General features: G+C 32.2%; 1 protein-coding gene across 1 annotated transcript; it reads left to right on the top strand.

Annotated features, from left to right (window-relative positions):
* The first annotated feature begins 1220 nt into the window (after positions 1–1220).
* LOC126771502 (uncharacterized) lies at positions 1221–16732 on the top strand. Its single transcript, XM_050491405.1, has 2 exons — positions 1221–1325; positions 15836–16732. Exons 1-2 carry the CDS (start codon positions 1278–1280, stop codon positions 16322–16324), a joined length of 537 nt encoding a protein of 178 aa, XP_050347362.1. The 5' UTR covers positions 1221–1277; the 3' UTR covers positions 16325–16732.
* The last annotated feature ends 5560 nt before the right edge of the window (positions 16733–22292 follow it).

Raw genomic sequence — 22292 nt, forward strand, 5'->3', positions numbered from 1 at the left:
TCCAGTAATAAATTGGTGGCCTGTGACATCATTTTGTATTTTTTATTATGTAATGTAATTTTTATGATGTCATTTGTTTTGCCGCATTTGTGTTACGAAATACTTATAAACTTACGAAATTGTATGAAGAACTTATCAGAAATATTTCTCCACTTACCCGGTTTTGGTTGCCCTTTTTTATTGTATTTTTGTCAACTTACTTTATATTTTACGAATAATAAACTAATTATATCACGTTCCTATTACTTTTTATTATTGTCCTCGTTCGAATTTTAATCTTAATTAAAAATATTGATATCGTGTTATGTGCCAGTATTTTCGTCATGTTCATATAAGTTGCTTTAATATAATATATCAGCCATACTGTAAATTTAAGATTATTAACGGATTACGAATGTTTTACAAAATACTTTTAAAATAAAAAAAAACGATATAATGGCTTCTGATCGATTGTAGTCTATAGCAATACACCTTTAGTATCCTTACTAATTTATAAACGAATGTAAGTTTGTCTGTTTGTTACGCTTTCACGTTTTAACCATTCAACCGACCACCATGAAATTTTAAATACATACATGTTGTAACGCTCCCTAACACCGCTCCTGACCAACATGGCTGAAACCGCCGGCGGAGACTAGTTTAAATGTAAAGATTATAATAATATATTTCCTGTACTAATACAAGTAAAGTTTCTTTATGTTATCAAGATTAAAAAGCATTTTAATATTGAAACTATTTATTATCATTATTTTTTTAATTTAAATTAAATTGAACGCTGAATTAATGTTCAAAATGTCATATGTATTTCTTTATACTTTAAATTATCGTATTTGTTAATTCTTTAAGATTCCGAATTCAGCAAGTGCAGAAAAACCTTGTTCCAATATTCGTGGATTCTATATATACCTTAAAACAGAAGTTTATTTAAATTGTAATTTATAGAAAATGCTGTAAATATTTTATAAAATAAGGGTTTTATTAATTTATAAACAGTAAAATAAGTCGCGATTTATAGGATCAATAATTTAAAGTCACAAAATAGGACATTCGATTCGGGACTCTTCGTACATTATATACATATATAAAAATTAATTTATGTTATATTTGCTCTCTGTCGTAAGGGACCGTAACTCTACAAGTGTCCATGCGGGGGCGGAGGGGTAACACACTAGTCCTCTACCTCTGTCCTGGCTCACTCCCTCGCAGACATTGGCGTTGGATGCACGCGTGTTTGTGTCTTATTCTGTTATTCATTCATTACGATTTGTTGTGTTAAAATGGTTCTTGCAGACTTTTTAACGGAAACAAGAAAGAAATGGCTTCAGGTAAGAGATTTTTACGTTTTCTAAGTTATATTATTTTATAAAGCTATTATTTAAAAATAATTGTCGCTGGAAATGATTGATAAATTTATAAACTTTACTATTTTAATAATATTATGGTTTATTTTAATATATTATAATTCAATTATTACTAAGAGCTTTTAAAAGCTACTCAGAAGCTTTTTGAATTATATTCCTTGTATAACTAACTTAAATAGTGTTTATTGTTTTAATTTACTTGGTTCAATAACTCTTGTGTTACAAATTACGACTAAGCCTACAATATCAGTTTATTTCTATAAACACTTATTTTTAAATCGTATACGATGTAACCATACTTTATGACGTGTTAACCGGATTTTTAATTTCCAAATTCCAAATTAAAGTTTGCTCAATTTACCTGGTTTTTAGTTTCAAAGTTCTTTGAATATGAACAGACAATTTTTAAATCTAATCCATTATCCATTTTAATATTTATTATTATATATATAATAAAAAAAACTTTTTACAATAAAAACATAACATTTTTTTGATGTACTTAGTATATGATTTAAGATATATTTCGGTTAAATTTTGATAATAGTATTTGCACATATTTAAGGAAATATGATAAATTTTGAGCGTATGTTAAATCGCTTATTCACACGAGATAACGTATAACATAATGATTGGTCTGAATAAATGTTTGTCCGAGATAAAAGGGAGGAAGCAGACGGACGGGAGCTCGCTCAATATTGGTACAATAATGACGTGAATATCGTTAGTCAATTGGTTTAACTATTACAGTTAATTATTTATTTGAACACTAAGGACTATAACTAAAGCTGCCCGACCGCTTCCTGTTTACGAATTAAAAATAAATGAAGGACCCCATTTATTTCTTGGGAAGACGGACGAGCATCGCAATAAAAATATAAACTATATAATGCTTTAACTAAAAGGGTTATAAAGGCTTAAGATATGGTTATAATGTCCCTTGTTTAATTTTATTATACTCATCCTTCAAACCGGAATGCAAGAGTAGATGTTTTCTATAAAATAAAATAGAGTAACAACTGAATGTCTTGCCGGTTTTCAGTTGAATCTAACTGCAGTACCATACCTTGAATTTAATCTTGTAAAATGACGAAAAGTGCTTCTAATAGCGTCCTTGAATAAAATCTTGCTATAAAAGCATGTATAAAGCCCTTCTTGGCGAAAACACGTGGTCATGATACACTAGTGAAATTTCTGTGTTACATTATATACCATTCTCTACCTACGTAACAAGTTAAGACAGCTTAGGTGTTGAGTAACAACTAACAAACATCCGAATTCCGAACATACAAACTTTCGCATTTAAAACATAATTAAGATAAGTAGATAAACTTTTGGAGGTTACGTTTTTAATTACTAGTATACGTCACTTTAATATTAATGAATAAAAGGTTGCTCGTTACGATTATAATGTGTGTTTAAATAAATAAAAGCGACATGCGTCACGCCGCTTGTTAAAAATGTTTTAATAATAAACAGGTCGTTATCTGTTTATTGTTTTAAATCTAATTACTGTAATGAGTTTTTTTTACTATATAAAAATACTATATTTTTTGTCACTCAATTACGTTTAGAAGGCAGTGTTTTTGCTCAACTACCGAATCTAAGCGATTATGTTATTTAAGACTCATGAAATATTAATGGTCAAAGTAAAATAAATTTTGTTCATGCAAGAACATATAAGCAATAAGAATCGTTATTATGTTATAATTTACTTCATCATTACGAACTAGCGCACAGGAATTCTTAATATTGTCGCGATCCAGTTTTAAAATGAGTAAGCAAAAGATAGAGGCACAAAAATTCTTTTTTTTGGCTCACAGTTTCAACTCAGAACCTCGGGATCTGCAGCCTTTTAAGCTATCCACTGCACAAACGAGGCATTCACTATCGAATATAATGGACATTCGTTTAAAAGAAACTTAAATTGAAACGAAGGTATTGCAACACGTGACGGGGGTTAAAACTTTGGGCGTCTAACTGGCTTCACGGAAACCTTCAAAACGTTAAACTGTCAAAATCATAAAATAAAAATTAATTGCAAGCGTCTGTACAAAATTCCGCTAATTTCTCATTATCGCAAACACATACCGCCTAGGCGGGCTGGCTTGTGTCAAATTGATAACAATTAAATGGACAATATCTAAGTACAATGATTTGTTTGCTACAAACATCACTTACGATTCTCTTATTTACTCGTTCGTTATCATCTCTAAAGGAATAAGCTCCAAACCTTCTCCTCAAAAAGAGGAGAGGAGGCCTTTAGCCCAGCAGTGGGACATTCACAGGCTGTTACGGATATCATCTCTATTATATAAGCGGCGTTTGTTTGTGTGATTACTGCCTCATACACGCGCCAGAGGTGCGAGTAAATGACAGCTTAATAAACATAACAAACTTTTGTCGTTTAATTTCAATATTCAATTCAATTTTCATTGTCGTGTTGTTATATTATGTGGATGGATGTATTATTTATGTTTTATACAATTTAAATAGACAATTTGACTTCCACAAAATGCTTATGACTGGGTGGTGTGTTTGTTATAATATTTTCGAGGTTATTTAAATTCAAAAATGCTAAAGATTTTTAGAGAATTAGTCGCTTCTATTGTTTTTTGTTAAGAATATGTTAATATAAACGAATAATGCTAAAACAAATACTAATTTGAAATTATGTATGATATATTATGAGTATCCGTAGTCCTTAATGAACGTAAGAACGCGTGAATCTTAACCGATGATCGTGGGTTCAAACCCGGGCAAGCACCACTGAATTTTCATGTGCTTAATTTGTGATTATAATTCATCTCGTGCTTTACGGTGAAGGAAAACATCGTGAGGAAACCTGCATGTGTCTAATTTCACTGAAATTCTGCCACATGTGTATTCCACCAACCCGCATTGGAGCAGCGTGGTGGAATAAGCTCCAAACCTTCTCCTCAAAAAGAGGAGAGGAGGCCTTTAGCCCAGCAGTGGGACATTCACAGGCTGTTACGGTGTTACGGTTACGGTAGTCCTTTTATATAGGAATATAATGTTTCTTTTTGTGTAATAAATTATGTATCCGTTCTATAAATATCTCGGCATACTTGAATTCTTTATCTCCAGAGAGTACTTCACAGTGCCTCGAGGAACAAGTATATTAACCCTCCGTTGTAGCCACACTAAAGTTGTGGTTACATAATGTGTTTCAGTAGATACGTGATTTAAGTTTAGAATTAAGTAAGCTGAGGTTTTAAAGTTTTTCTTTTCGTTTTGTTTCAAAGATAGTTTGACAAAACATCATGATAAATTCGTTTTATTCGAATCGGATCTATTCGCAATGGAAATTATGTTACATTAAAAAAAAATTGTGATTAGACACTTTTGTTTTATAATAATATAGTTACGGGTCAATGAACCTGTTATAACAAATTTCGTTACAAACGTTCGTTAAGCTTAGTTTTAAACTTTTATGTTATGCTTTATGTCTTCATTATTATAAATAGATCGTTTTCATTTACAAAATTTATCGAGTTGGTATTGTGTTTATTCCCATTTTTTCTCTTATATAATACATATAAACACATCTTAACAATCAATACAGACCTTGAATAATAATTATCATTAAGTATGAAAGAATATCAGATATATTTTAGTGTGAACATGAACTGTTTTTCGATTTTATTTTATATATAAAGACAAGTTTTCAAGTATCTAATACTGTGGCTCAAGTAGAAAAAGGCCCAAGTGTTAAAAAATGAAAGACTTCGAAGTCAAGTTTGGAATAAAAATTACAAGAAACTCTTAAGTATCTTAACTTTACATGAATTCTACACGATATATTTCTAGCAAATTTATAAATTTTATCGGTTGCGTCAATGACTCTCTTTAAAAGTTTCTGCTCAAGAAGAAATTTCAAGTTTGATAGCTATTTCATACTTATTCTCCTATTAAAGTATATTTTTATATATATATATATATTAAATATAATATCCTGAGGGTTTCCGCGGCCGCTTAATGTATTTATTTGTCGTCAAACCCGCTACTGATCCTGATCGGTCGAAATGAGAAAACTTGCGAAATTAGGAAAAGTTACGAAATACTCTTTATAAATACATTACTAATAATGACCATGAATAATTTTATATATTACCAGCTTATCTCATATATGTAGAAATGCCTGTTAATTTATAGTAAACAATTTATCGACTACGCATACGATTCTCACGTACTACAAGCGAATAGGTTTAATGGCTAAGTAACAACATACAAATAAAAAAAACGTAGATTTTTATTTATATGTATGTATTTTTAGTTTTAATTGAATTACGAATTTCTTATCGATCCTTAGACAAGTAAAACCACACGTCTGATTACAATCGCTAAGGTAGCTAAGGTAAAGGTCTGTTAATGATACACTTTTGAGCAAACGGCTCATTTGCTCTTTAGGAAAAGGCTTTGGAGTTTACTCAATGAAACTGCTTTCAGTCGACAACGCAAGTTTTCTTACAAAGTTTTCCTTCACTGTCGTTTGTAATCACATCTTGGGTTAAGTTTTAGCTGTTCTAACAGCTGGACCAATCTTCTTACCATCTTACATGGAATCTTATATGGAATAATTTAAATACTTCCAGCTGAGAGACGCCGACAAATGACTTTTGCTCCGTTATTGTTACGAGTATAAATCATTATCATGACAAAGCATTGACGATTATTGATAGTAGACTTGTTCACTTTAAATATAAGTATTACGTTCGGTTCCTTGAAGTGCCATTGTTCGGTATATCGCGCGATATTATCAATATATAATAAAAATAAATCAAATTAAAATATACTTTATTCAAGTACACTTTTAAATTGTCATGTTACAACTTTTAAATACTGTATGTCATGGATTCTACCGGGAAAAAGACACTCAAAAACTCTGTAGGTACTGTTTTTACCAAGTAAGGCAAATCTATATTTTTTTAGTAATAAGGTCTATACATTCGACATAAAAAATAATATACAATATAGTATCTATGTAAATATTTCAGAATTTACTCATGTAAGTACTTTTGTTGAAGAGACTTGAGTTGTAAGTTTATAAATATTTTGCTCCCGATTATATATTATACATTTTCATAAGTAATAAAATAAGTGCATAAACGAAGTAACATGCATACAGTACAATCTAAAATGGCCAAGCTGAATCTAGGGGTCTTGATTCGCACATGTATTGTAGTGAAAAACAACTATAGCCGACAAATAACATAACCGCAGAGCTTGTTTATTCCTAGTACTACTACAAGTTAACAAAACAAGCTCTCTGTTTTTTTGTTCCTAATAATATAATATTTTTATAAAATATATAGGCGGGCGGGCAAATGGCCCACCTGATGGTACGTGGTAGTTACCACGTACCATTAGGTGGCCATAGACATTGGCACTGTAAAAAATATTAACCATTTGATTTCCAAAGGTCTTGTGCAGAGTCCTACCACCGAATTATTACACTTACTTTCTCGTTAGGTAAAGGGAAAATACTTCCTTCTTACAAAAAAAGATTGGAATTTTTCAAAATTCTTTCACTAAGTGATCGGAGGGATTTGTTGGATTTAAAATTTCTTTATAAAACACTTAACAACAACTATGATAACTCGTTTCTGATATCAAAAATTAAATTGAATGTTCCCATTAGATATCCACGTAAACCAATAACACCATTAGTAAGACCTTTCCGCAAAACTGTTTTAGGAAGCAATTCACCTGTATCTCGCTTATGTGGAATTTTGAATGAGCACAGTGCTGTTTTAGACCCTTTTGGAGACTCATCAAACAAGTTTCACAAAAAAATATTGTCAAAATTGTCAGCTAACTAATTTATTTTGTTTATATTTGTATTTTATTATTTTACTATTATTGTTAATTCTTGTCATTTTTAACCTTGATTTACTAACAATTAATTATTTATAAGTTTGTCATCTCCAACTTTATCTTTGCAAGTGGTATTCACCTTAATAGGTAATGCATTTAGTTTTAAGTTGTATTAAAATTGTATACCTTTGTACGTGTTGATGTATTTACCACTGGTGAATCTTAAATAAATAAAATAAAAATAAAATTATAATTATTTCTGACCGGCCAATTTAGATTGCGCGAATTGCATTACAATATTGCTTTTAAATTTGTGATTGTGTGACAATCAGTCTGCAGATGTATTATTGGTCATTTAAGTTAATTTATTTGTTTACTTACACATTTACTATACATACACTAGATATCTTGTATTGTCTACGAGAATTGATTACAAGATATTTGTATTGACAAAGTGCGTGCAGCCTCTCCACGTATAAAATAAGTCGAAACAGAGATTCAATTAAATAAAACACAAAAAGTACTTAAAAATATTGTTGTTAATAGATTATAGTAATATTCTCCTGACCAGTTACACCGCGGCCATTTTTGCCCAATTAAAATTTTCCCATCTATTACATTTGAAATATTCGTAAGAATTTATTATCAATACAGTAATTTTTATTGAATAAATTATTGTTTTGAAATGTATGTAACGTAAGCAAGTAATACTGTGTGCGTGCGTTTATTATATGTGTGTGAATGTATCAAGTGCCATAGCTGTTCGCTCTTGTTAGTTGTAACACTCGGTTGTAAATCAAGGGAAATGAAAGCAGGTTGAGCGTTCAACTTTGATCGCTACAAATATATCGCTGTAATGTTTTATCACGTTTTGATTTTATTGCACTATATGATAGAACTGAATGCTGCATTCTGCATTCTTGATGATCTTCTAAAAAAATACTATGACAACTGCGTTAAGCGGGGTCCGTGGTTAGAAGAAGTTTTTTTTTTTTTTTTTATATTCGCCGGGAGGGCAAATGACTCTACTCCACCTGTTGATAAGTGGTAGTAGAGTCCAAACGCGACGACGGCCAGTACAGACGGGAAAAACGTTCTGCACTAGCCGCCTTCGCCTTGCCGGCCCGCAAGATGCCTCGTTTGAAGGAACCCGGGTTGTAAGAGGAGGGGAATACGTGAGCTGGTAAGGAATTCCATTTTTTGGAAGTGCGACAAAGAAAGGAGTTGCCAAATTTCTTTGTTCGCGATGGAATTGATGTCACAGTTAGGCGGTGACATCGAGAACCAGCTCGCGTGGACTTAAGAAGGAAGGGGGAAGCAGGAATTAGAGAGAATAATTCCTCAGAGCACTCGCCGTGATACAGTCGATAGAAAGCGCTCAGTGCTGCTATCTCACGACGCAATTGTAAAGGTTCAAGGGTGTTTGTGACCTTTACGTCGCCAAGTGACTATTATTTGAAAATTTTGGAGTCACAACTAAGTAACTCTGAATTATCATATGCTTAATTTGTGTTTATAATTCATCTCGTAATCGGCGGTTACGGAAAACATGGTGAGGACACCTAGATTAGTCAGAAGAAATTTTGTTACAGGTGATACTTCCAACCAGCATAGGATCAGCGCGTTGAAATGAGCTCAGGCGGACAGGAGGCTTTAGTCCAGCCATGGGACCTTATTGGCACATTTTTTTTAACGCTAGCTGGTGCCCGCGAATTCGGATGCGTGCAAGTCGTTTTTATTACGATATATTAAGAAAAAAAAATCATGTTCTATTACACTTTTCTTATCGCCCACATACGGTTTTTTTGATAAATTTGTTCAAAGCAGTATAATATAAGCACACGGTTTCTACTTTATTATATGTTGTTTTATTTATATTGTTTTTGGAGTCGACACTTCACAAATTTCATGTGATTTACTTGAAATTTCTATATTGTCTGAAATTTCTTGCAATAAAACGAGAAGATAAAAAGTAAAAATATTGGAAGTACTTCAAGTATAACCTGTCGATACTTGAGACAGACCGAAAGCTTTGTAAGAGGTATTTGCGGATAAAGAGATAATAATATACTGCTAACTAAAAATGTTTTTAACATCTTTCTGCATAATAATTATAATTTAAAAAATATTGCATGATCATTAAAGGGAATCCTTTATTTTGTTTATATAATTATGTTTTTTAATATAAAAAAATAATTTAATATAAAAATAAACGGTCAATGATATTAAGCCTTAATCGTTCAGTTCATATTCATACATTCATGGTTGAACACAAAATAAGATCATGAAATTTGGGCGCGATAAATAGCGCTATGATCGACTTATAATTACACTTTATTAATGTTACATTTCATATTATGAAAATTAATCATTAGACAACTAAATCTATGAACATCTTCTCTCTAAGGGCACATCATTTCAGATCGATAATGTAGGGCAGACCAAATGTCATCTAGACAATTAGTTCCAATCGATTACTAGTAATTCATAATTAAATTAAAATATATGTTTTTAAATAAAACTATACTTAATTGCAATAAGTATAGCAGATAACGGCAAACGAGAACGCCTATGTGATGATTTAGAAGAATAATTCAAGATGGCGTTGTCTATTTCTCCCTTTCAAGAAATATCATATTCAATTTGTCTATATTAATCCTGACTATTTTTGGAAGTTAGATAAGTGTCATATTTGGAATATTTCGAGAAATGGGGATTCAATATCTCGTTTGGAATTTCAATTGCGCTTGTCTTAAGATTCTAACAGGATTATGGATAAATTCCCACGCCAGACAGAATTTAGAAGATATTTAGGAATTTCTGGCTTCATAACTAATGTTTAGAATGTTTTAGCGAGTTTACATTATTATATTTTCACCTTCTTTCACTGAAATAATAAAGAATAAACGGTTTTTTTTTTAATATTGTTTAATTAATTATTGGCTATCTGTGGACCTGTGCATGGCAGCATACACTTCACAGCTGTCACGGATTCCTTTTGTTTTTTTCCTACTCTTTGCGGTTACTATATTCGATGTTATAGTCAGTGTTATCGGTAATATCGGTTTGATCTTAAAATTATTTTTATCTTATAATTATCTAATTTGACTTTCTCGTCTTAATCACTTTTTTTTTCACTTAAAATATTATATAATATTCACCTAATATAGCAATTGTCATGATGGTCAAATTCTTACAATTATTTCGGCCAAGCTGTCATTTGCTAAGTGTCTCGAGTGTAAAGCGCGATAAATAACTTTGTTCTAAAAATGTAAACAATTTCTAGTTCATGCTACACAAAGTAATTCAACAGGTTCAACGTGTCAAGTCCCTAAGGTTTTAAAGTCCGTTACGTGCGTGTCTGGTTTTTGCGTGTTTCCGCACCAGCGATGTGTGGTTACGGTGAACGATCACCCTCTGTAAAACTGCCTGATTAAACAGACAGATTAATAATAAACACTAAAATAGTATTAAGTATTCGTTAACGGACGGTAAACGTTATTAGGAGATATGTGGTTTATAATATGTTCATAAATATGATTTTTTCATAAATTAATTTGCTTAAAATGTTCTTATGAAAATAAAGGTAAAATAATAATAATAACGGTAGTCTCTGCGGTTGATCTTTTATCAAAAGGTTCCACTATTCAATCGGTAAGGGTAACGCACAGCCCGGATTTATGCCTAGGCCTACAAGGCACCGGCCTAGAGTCCCCGCCCGCCGAGGGGCCCAAAAAATATATAATTTTATTGTAAGTCTAAGTCCGGGCCTAAAGACGCATATTCCAATTCATAACCTTTCTTTAATAAGGCATTTCATCTGTCATGTTACCTCAAATTTCCTAAAAGCACATTTTTGGCAAATAATTAGTAGAAATATAACTAATACTTCTATACTGTCCGATTTCTTATTTCAAGATACAGACATGCTAATTGTCTGCACCTGTCTCGCTTTTTTAATATTTAATCATGTATTTTGTTTTGGTGCAATATGAGTAAATTTTTAGAGAAAATGTATTATTGTATATGTAAAGCATTTTTTTCGAGTGTAGATTATTACATTATTATTTCGTTAACTGCCTTGTTGGTGTAGTGGCTAGCTACAAAACCACATATCCTGAGATACTGGATTCAAACTGTGTCGGGCAGATAGAAAAATTCATTAGAGTACTAATTAAAGTTACAATTAGATAAAAATACATAATACACATACTCTTAATACGTCTACATAAAGAATTGTTGAGCAAGTATATATATGTATTTTGTAATTGGAATTATAATATTCTAAGTCCATATGAATATATGAATTGGTATGCCAAGAAAATATCTTACCTTGTCGTTACCTCAAAATGTCGTAAAAAACATTAACTGTGAAAGTATAAATGCGGAAGTAACTTTTTGTTAGTCTGTCTGTTGCATTGTTACGGCTAAACTACTGAAACTTAATGAAATTTAGTATGAAGCAAGCTTGAATCCCAAGGAGTGACATAGTCTACCTTTTAATTTTTAACACCTGACCCAGTTACACACGGGCGAGGCTGCAGCCGAAAACTAGTCAGGTTTATAAGTCGGGCGTTAAATAATTAAGCTACAAGTGAGCGCGTTAGCCGAGCTGTGACGCAAGATTAATCCCTCGGGGGAAGAAGTCGCACTTAGCCTACTTAGAGAGTACAGTTGAATACATATATAGCTACATTGTTTTTTTTTTGTTTTTTAGAATATTATCAAAGGTAAAGTTTTATGAAGACTTATTAAGCCGAATGCAAAAATATTATTAGAATTGGTCCCAAATTTTAAGACTGACTGATGAGATAAACGGACATAATATTTCCAAAACAGTTTACATTTATTTTATATAAAATACTTTTTAGGTAAAAAGTTTCCTTAGACGGTTCTTGACATGTAATTTCTTTTTCCAAATCGGTGATAGTGGTAGATATTGACGGCATATTTAATAAAAGTTTTGATTTTAAAAATGTGATAATTAGTGTCAAAACGACGTGACTATGGTATGTGATATATGTAGCCGACTGTACGACATACAACTTTAACTGAAGTGTAATAAAATGTACCCGTGCTCAGTCAGGCGATTCTGAAAACTTAATTTTAGGTCGACGCGCCGCTAAGCATATACGTTTGACGATAATTTCTATAAAATATTTCTGTCGAGTTCATATTGGGCCACGGAGAAACATTAATCTTGAGTTTAATCATATTGAATTATGAAAGTAGGAAATAGAGACCTGTGCTTGCGCACACTTGCTGCCGACTTTCTATCGGATTACTATTGTAATTTGGTATTCAATAAGCGTGCTGTAGACGGACTGACAGCTACATAGACAAACATGAAGCAACGGCGCTATGAATTCTGTATTCGATGAGACATTATGTAATACTGTATTAACAGTAACACCCTTTAAATGACCGACTGCTGGGCTAAGGCCTCTTCTCCCTTTTTGAGGAGAAGGTTTTGGATCTTATTCCACCACGCTGCTCCAATGCGGGTTGGTGGAATACACATGTGGCAGAATTTCGATGAAATTAGACACATGCAGGTTTCCTCACGATGTTTTCCTTCACCGAAAAGCACGAGATGAATTATAACAGAAATTAGCACATGAAAATTCAGAGGTGCTTGCCCGGGTTTGAACCCACGTTCATCGGTTAAGATTCACGCGTTATTACCACTGGGCCATCTCGACTTTTATTACTGTGGGGGTCCTGGTCTCCTCGGTAATTCGTAAATACGTGTCAAAACGTAGATACGACATGAGATGAATTTCACTTTGACCAATACTGTATTCAGCTAATATATTTATTTTAGCCGAGATGGCCTACTGGTTAGAATGCGTAATGCGTGATATTAATCTTAACCGATGATCGTGAGTTCAAACCCTGGCAAGCACCACTGAATTTTCATGTGCTAAATTGTGATTATAATTCATCTCGTGCTTGACGGTGAAGGAAAACATCGTGAGGAAACCTGAATGTGTCTAATTTCATTGAAATTCTGCCATTGTGTATTCTACCAAACCGCATTCGAGCAGCGTCGTACAATAAGCTCCAAACCTTCTCCTCAAAAGGGGGCCTTAGCCCAGCAGTGGGACATTAACAGGCTGTTACTGTACTGCATTTATTTTATAAAATAACCAAAACATGCTTACTATTGCTTGTATTTAACTGAAATAAACGAATAAGTAATGGAAGTCTTGCAAATGGCATTTCCAATATTCACATTTCTAAATAGTAATAAAGCTAAATAGATCACTGATAAGCGCTGCCGATGTCAAGTCGATGAAACATAACAAAGTTAATTGAACACGAAGTAGGACATTACTATATCGATAAACTAAATATCAACTAGTAACACAGTACATCACTTAAATGAATGCAAGAAAAAAGTTACGAGAGCATTGGAAATAAGTATCAACAATTTAGTTTATAGTGCAGTTTGCTTTGTAACTTTTTAGAAAAATATCTACAATAACACAACAATTTTTGTTGACATTCCACGCGTTTATTCAGCAGAAATTTTGCTAAATCTTTTTGAGACGTAGTCTTAGTGTATTTTCAAATATATTTTGTTATAGTTTTATCATGGCATTGCTGATAACAAAGTAAAAGCCGTCGACTCGCAGCCAGCCGGGCGCCAGTCGCCGACGTAACTACGTTTCACAACATGCAGTAATAATTGCAGTCATATCACATATTTGGGAATCAAACAATTATAAAATAACAACAACTAACATTCTCCTAACAATAACTTACACAACTGAAATCACAAAAACAAAGATTATTTATATAATTTATCACCGACTTGCAAATAAATTTGCAGAGGATGGGAGTGAATCAAAAAGTTCCATTTTGTATTTTTTTAGTGAAGACCTTTACTTATTAGGACATCACTAATGTTATTATTAATGCTTTTCACGTCTCGTTTACTATATAAATCAAAATTTCAAAAACATTAAAATATTAATTTACGAATCAATGTTTTTGCTACGTTCGTCCATTTCCTATCTCGATGTCACGGTTATCAATAAATTAGGTTTTAGTATATTTTCGTTGCACAAGCCCTCGACTGGCTATTGACCTACTTTTAATATAGCACTACATTATCTGATAACGAGTATTTGATATTATTATCATATTATTTATAGTATTAAGCTGCATAGTGTAGAAAATTAACTATTAATGTATCTGACATACACTGATTGTAAGTGTCAGACACAAAAAAAGGAAATGTGTGTGTATATGTGTGCATAATCTTATATCAGAAATAAGTAACATACTATACGTAACAGGCTCAAATACTTTTTTACTGACTTCTGCCTTGCTGATGGCTCTGGATTAGACAAAAAAAAGCCGAGATGGCCTAGTGGTGAGAACGCGTGAATCTTAACCGATGATCGTGGGTTCAAACCCGGACAAGCACCACTGAATGCTTATGTGCTTAATTTGTGTTTATAATTCATCTCGTGCTTGACGGTGAAGAAAAACATCGTGAGGAAACCTGCATGTGTCTAATTTCATTGAAATTCTGCCACATGTGTATTCTACCAATCCGCATTGGATCAGCGTGGTGGAATAAGCCTTCCTTCTCCTTAAAAGGGAGAGGAGGCCTTAGCCCAGCAGCGGGACATTAACAGGTTGTTACTGTACTACACATAGCATAGGTTTTTTAGGTATGATTATCCACTTACTAGTTTCTTATATTTCTAATATGAACATCATTAGAAATAACGATTATTAAAAAAGACCGATTTATCAGTATGCAGTAATGTAAATTGATGTATTTAGAAAAAATAATACCAATTCGCCATAACCATTTTAATCCCAAACTGACACATTCTAAACTTATGTCAAATATACTACTAATTATTACCTGCCAGTACCGACAGTATTAACATACATTACATAAATAACAACAGCTTGTATATGTCTCATACCAGACTACAGCCTCCTATCGACATGAGGGGAAGATTTAGAGCTCATATTACCACGCAGTTTCTGTAATTACATGAGAGTCAGCAGTCCGGTTTTGATCTTACAATCTTCGGTTGAGATTCAAGTGCGCCATACTGGTTAGATCGTTGTTCAAATAGTTGGGTCATACGTAGCGTTTTTGTTTTAGCACATGTTACAAGTAACAGTTAGAAATAATATCAGAATCCAAGTGTTGGAAAATAGTTTTTGTGATATGAAAAAGCGATTTACAACCACTTTCGATGTAAGTCGATGTGGAATAAATCGCACTCGGTGTCGGTGGCGAGGAGATATTCGTTTTGTACGTACTCGTAATAACGTTTTCTACGATTTGCAAATCTCGCGATATTCAATTTATACGAGTCGTTTTCATAATAAAATATATCAGTAATAACAATTTTATTCTATCAATCATTTATTGATCGTTGAAATGCTTAAAATGAATTCTGTATTTTCACAATTATAAAATAAAATTATACTAACATGCTTGTTGTTTACACAGTGGTACAACAAATGCAATATTGTTTAATTATTAATATTCAATCGAATTATTTCAATCTTGAAATTGATCTTTCGTTTAAAGCGCTACGCTATATCTACTGACTAATAAGAATCACAGATATTCCTTATATAATATGTTTTTTTCTTTTCAGGCTTTCAAGCTGTTCAAGCGGAATAAAAACAAAAAGAACGCTCGAAATCGGGTCTCTCCAGCTCTAGTGCGCTCTCCGTCATATAATGGAACAGTGGACGCGCGCGCGGACATCGACCTACAGCGCTTCTGCCCCTGTAGAACCTCCATGCCGCCGCTACACATCGCGAACGAGTCCTACGAGAACACATCCTACTACAGCAGTTTCAACAGCTACGACTCGCACAATGACAGCCTACAGAGTTACAATAATTCAACTTGCGACAGCTCGGGACGGTCCGACTCCGCGTATGACTCGACGCGTAGCAGTCCCGCCCACAGCAGACCAGTTTGCTACGCGACGGTCACTTACTTTAACGTCAATGACAGCGAGGATAGCAGCAGCATTCACACCGAATACACGCTCCTTGACTATGACCCTGACGCTGATGAAGATGAAAAGGCTCAGAATATGATAAATGAGAGCTTGGAATTAGTTAGTACGCTATGAATTGCTTTTAGAGTTAATTAGAGGTTAAGTTTTATTTTAGTAACTTTCACATTAACGAATTTCCTATGGTTAAGTTAAAAGAAAAAAGTGTAAAGCCGGTGTTTTAAATCGGTATATAGTCTTATTTTTAAATACAATGATTTTTTAAATAAGTAATATTTATTATTATGATTTGTCTTACCTGTGCTTACGTTTTGACATTTTCGTATTATAATTTCTGTATCCGACGTTCGGTTTAATTATTCAATGTCACAGTTGATAAACAACGAAATGACATCACAAACAAACACAAACCAGTATGCCTTTAAATTAGTTTACATCTTGAAAATCTGTTTATAAGCTTTGGCGCGCAAATTAATATGATTTACTTCTCATTTGTAAAATATATTCGAATAAAAAATTGTTTTCACAGGCAACATTACTTTTTTATACATTTTTTTAAAATGCATTTGCATTGTATATAATTTATAATTGTGTATTGAAATAAATACATTTAGATGTAGTTATTACCAAAGTTATTGTGATGATGTATAGATGTATAATTACGATATTGATCTCAAATAAATTTTATATAGATTATAGATTTAATTATTATCTACCGCGTTTGTAATTTATGATTGTAAATAAATATTACAATATATAAAAAGTGTTTCATTTTATTAGGTTTTGTTAGTTCTTTTTCGAAATTAGTTAAAATTGAGTTATAAATAAAGCCTATTTCGTCTTTGTTATTACTTATACGCCTAGTGCTTAAATTGCTTTGACGTCAAAGTCTATGAAGGACTTACTATTTAATATACTAACCAGCTCATCGCCAGCGACTTCGTCAGCGAAATAGATATACTCACGATCACTTCATCAGTTTATTATGATTTTAAAATGAAAACTATGTTTTTATATAATACTTTTCTGATACAAAATTAATTTCGCTTCACTTGTGGAGAAGGTTTGGAGTTTGGCGCTATTCTTATTGAGAATTTTATAATGCATTCGTAGCAACCCTCGCGAAATTTTCCTACTCTGTCTGCTAACATAAAGTAACTAATGATATTCTAAAATATAAATTCGCTTGTAAAACAAGTTATTTCACAAAAAAAAACCTTTAACAATTAAACATAATAAAATATGTTGTAATTCACATTATGGACATGTTCAGTTAAACCCAAAACGGGTTCCTTTGAACAGAGAGAGAAAGGAAGTTCGTAGCATCGTTCGTGTAAAGATTAATATACATTATTATTAAAGCATACAATGAGAAGTCTTCTTTTGTAGTTATTCCGTTTACAATTGGGTGTCACTTGCTAATTTGCTTCAATCAAATCTAATCCAGAACAGAATTATTTAATATTCCTTTCAGTGAAAATTTCAATGAACGGCGTTGATAATAATTCATCAGGTGGCTCGTTTAAAAACATACCTACTTATTGAAAATGCTTCTATAATATGAATATAGTAACTATCTTTCTGAATGTCTCGTTGGTCTAGTGGCTAGATACAGAGCCGCTGACACGAAGGTCCTGGGTTCAATTCAAAGGCAGGGAAAATAAAAAGTTATTTGGTCTTCTGTCAAAAAATTCTTAGTAGCAGCCCGGGGTCTGGAAGTTGGAAGTGTTTACATTCTCATGCCTCGGAAAGCACGTAAAGCCGTTGAGTCTTACGCCTCTTTCCTCTTTAACTCTTTCCGGTTGGGTTGGATTGCCATCCAATCGGATTATGAGAGTTAGAAAAAAGAGAGTTCACCTATGTTTACGCATACACTACAATAAGTCCTGCGCAGTTGGCTAAACTCTCTTGAGATTGGCCGCCGTGGCCGAAATCGGTCTGGAGGACCTTATAGTAAATATTATCTAATACAAGATACCTTCATATACATATAATAAAGAAACAAATTCTAATATATATATTTATGAAAAAGAAATCAAAAATATAAACATACCAAAGACAATCAATTGAAACGGAGCGTAATAACAAGAACAAACTAAAAAAGTCACGAACGATAAAAGTCTCGAAAGTCTATGGATTTAGAAATAATTGTAATAAAAGCGTCAACACGGTTCTCTAGAAATATTTTTGGAATGACCAATATTTTGCTAGAGGGTAGCGAGTCAATACTTACTCAATAAACAAACCAGTTTTCGCGATCATCAATAGCTTTTGTAGTCAGACGACCATTAGCTAATTCCAGAAACGAGTTTTTCAGGTTTATTTTGTGTGTCCAATAATAACCATCATAACAGCTTATAGTTCGGAAACAGTCTACACACAAACATATTGTATAATAATGTCTAATGAGAAAGGATTTGTTCGCTCGTAAAAAAAAAAAAAAAGCCGAGATGGCCCAGTGGTAAGAACGCGTGAATCTTAACCGATGATCGTGGGTTCAAACCCGGGCAAGCACCACTGAATTTTCATGTGCTTAATTTGTGATTATAATTCATCTCGTGCTTTACGGTGAAGGAAAACATCGTGAGGAAACCTGCATGTGTCTAATTTCACTGAAATTCTGCCACGTGTGAATTCTACCAACCCGCATTGGAGCAGCGTGGTGGAATAAGCTCCAAACCTTCTCATCAAAAAGAGGAGAGGAGGCCTTTAGCCCAGCAGTGGGACATTCACAGGCTGTTACGGTTTTACAGTTACGTAAAATTATTGTAAATGTATTTAAGACTGGTTAATGCTTAAGCCAGAGAATCGAAATTGCGTTCACCGGGTAAAAGCTTATAGTAATTAATTTGTATAGTAATTAATATCAATTAAAAAAAAAACAAAAAAATACTTACATAATTAATTATTATGTATATAACAATCTGGAATAAGTATTGTCGATATGATAAATATTGTAGAGATAATAATTGTTTAGGCAATTTTTTTTAAAAATGTCGTGGTTGTTGTCACGTATTAGTCGTATTTGATTTATAATCCTGACCGAAGTTTGGCATCCAATCTTAAGGGCTAGCAGAGAATATTAGAATGCACAGGTGTATGCAGAAACACAGATGCATCTCCAATTCTCTCTCTTTTATAATCCGATTGAAATGCAATCCGGCACGACTTCAAGAAAATCAGACAAGGTTGAACAGTTCGACGTACTCTCCGAAGTAAGGGAGTGTAACACTGCGAATTAGTATATTAATTTAAAATAATCTTCATAATAAAAATAAACTGTAATAAAACATCAACAAACGTTTTTAGTTCAATAAATTACAACATTTTTTATATTTAAATACAGTTTTTATAGTATTTAGCGGCTTTTTGATCTTTACTCGCAATAGTATCTTAACTCGACTTTAAAAACGAATGTAACAGAACTGTACAATTTGATTTTGACTTTCAGATTAAAATAAATATTTAATTCAATTCAAAAAATTGGATAAAAGTATAAACTTTATATTATTTAATATTTGCGTATCACTCGCTATTTATATACAGTAGTTAAACAAGCTACTTACAATCGTGAAATGTAATAAAAAAGCACCCACATTTTTTTAAATATTACTAAAGTTTAATTAAATATATATTTTTTTCTTTTCATTATACTATTCAGGTCCTTAAAACGAGCGTGTTATAAACCTACATATATTTAACGCATTATTTAACTTTTTGATATTTAAATAAAGTTATCAAAATCTTGTTATACAAAAGATAATTCAAGTGTTCTTACTGTTACAGCTATTACAAGACGATAAACAAATTTATATTTGTTTGTACGCTTCTTGCGTCACGTAGCGCCACTATTATATATGTACACACTGTAAGGACACCACTTATCATGTTTATTTTAGTATGTATTTTAGTATATCACCCTGTAATTTATATATCTTTTAAACGCCCTCGTATTACGGGGTGATAGAAGTACTTAAACTATATATCAACATTTCTATCGTCTAAAACAATGGAATATGTAAACGTATATAAATATTCTACAAATATTTTTTGTGGGATTCAGTATAATTGTGAATGTAATTGAAGGTTAGATTTAAATATCAACATTATATTTCAGACATTTGAGTATATTTTGCACATGTACAATATTACAGAATTATTTACATTAAAGCCTTAAATATGTAGAAATAAAAATTAAAAATACTCAACTATTGTACAAATCTTGCGTTGCAAGAATCTAAGCAGCATTTCTCCTTTGAATCGCAATTCCGATTCTCGGGGCGAAAAATGAACCAGCCTGTCACCATTAGAGGCAATAAGACGAGGTGTAATATTATTGGTGAAAGTTTTTGCACTACTACACCAAGGTTGCGTTTTAACTGAAATTATTTATATATATTTATTTCACAATCATTTTTTTAAATGTTTTAAATAAAATTATTGCTTCTACAACGCCACATAACATTGGTACCTAATTATTTTACTTTATATTTACTTTAGATCATTTCCATAAGAACCGATAAATTCATAACCTTAGTGAAAGAATCATAAAAGCGCGTTCCCTTTTGTTTGTATTTGTGTATACAAACAATAGGGGAAAACAGAAGATTCTTTTTTCATGAAGTCGAATAAAAAACTTAATAAATAAATTTCCAATCTACAACCCAAAAGATGCGGAAGGAACATCGTATCAACATAAGACGAGCACACAAACATACCGACACATGCCGACACACGGCACGCACACGATTAGGCAAAAAAGTTTAAAGTTTTTGCACCCTGTTCTTCCTACGGAAGTAATTTGTGCGAGCGAGACGACGCATACGCAAATCGTAGATACGAGCGAGACGCCAATCGTGGGAATGACTGGGGTAGCGATATCCCATACAATCATTGAAGTGGGACGCTATGTGTGGATTTAGAATAACATTAGCTGGCCCCCGAGTGTCACATCTGTTCGGGTCAGTTTAATTGCGAGACACCTGTGTTGCTAATTTATTATGTAAACGGTTACTTCGCTGCGGAATGTTTGTCATTGTTTTAGACGTTGAGTGGTATTGTATTTATTATTTTTATTTTACTTTAAGATGCTTTTAAATATTTTATATATTATGTATATCACATTATCTCAATATAAAAGTACATTTACTTAGTGGTAGAGCTTTGTGCTAGCCCGTCTGGCCAATACTTAGGCACAAGAGACATAATGTCTATGGGCGGTGGTAAAAACCATCCATTCTACCAGGTGGCCCATCTGCTCGTCCATCTACTTATTTTATAAAAAAATATACCAACAATATTTATAAGATTAGCAATAATAATATTCATATACAATCAAATTGTATATTAATTGTTAAGCGACTTTAAAAGTCAGTGACCATAGTAATTTACTATTAAGTAGTTTATTATATTTCCTTACTTATGAAAAAAAACAATTTCAAAGGTTTCCAAATGATAGCAATATTTAAATATTTAAAAAAATAATTTATTTTCTCTCTTTAACATCGCAAGCGATTACAAATATATACATATATATACAAACGTATCGTATGGATACTGATTTAAGATTTATATATGTATTTAAACACACAATAATATATAAGGAATCTTCACAACCATGTGCAAATCACAATTTAATTTAAAGTGAATTCAAAAGTTCAGCTATGAAATGGTTCGTCGCTGTTAAACATACACGATTAGACATAAGCGAGAAGAAGTGTCACTTTATATATTTATCAAATTATAACATTAAAGCTTGGTTTTTGGTCCCAATATTTTCTAAACTAATGATAAACTTATCAATATACTATATATGTATCACACAACTTATTAAATATTATTTATTCTTTAAACAGTCTTCAAAATTGATGTTTCAAATTAAACTCTGAGATCGACAACAATATTCAAACTTTGATCTTTCGGTGAAATGTTCAATATAAATAAGAAGCGCAGTCGACTTTTTAAATGCAAAAATATGATTTTCCACTTAAGTATTTAAAATGTTCAAGAGCGACTTTATTTACATATATTGATAAAATTTATATTTATTTTCACTATCATACATTTATTCAACATTTCTGCCGAT

The sequence above is a fragment of the Nymphalis io genome, chromosome 1 (genome assembly GCF_905147045.1).
Source record: "Nymphalis io chromosome 1, ilAglIoxx1.1, whole genome shotgun sequence".
Lineage (NCBI taxonomy): Eukaryota > Metazoa > Arthropoda > Insecta > Lepidoptera > Nymphalidae > Nymphalis > Nymphalis io.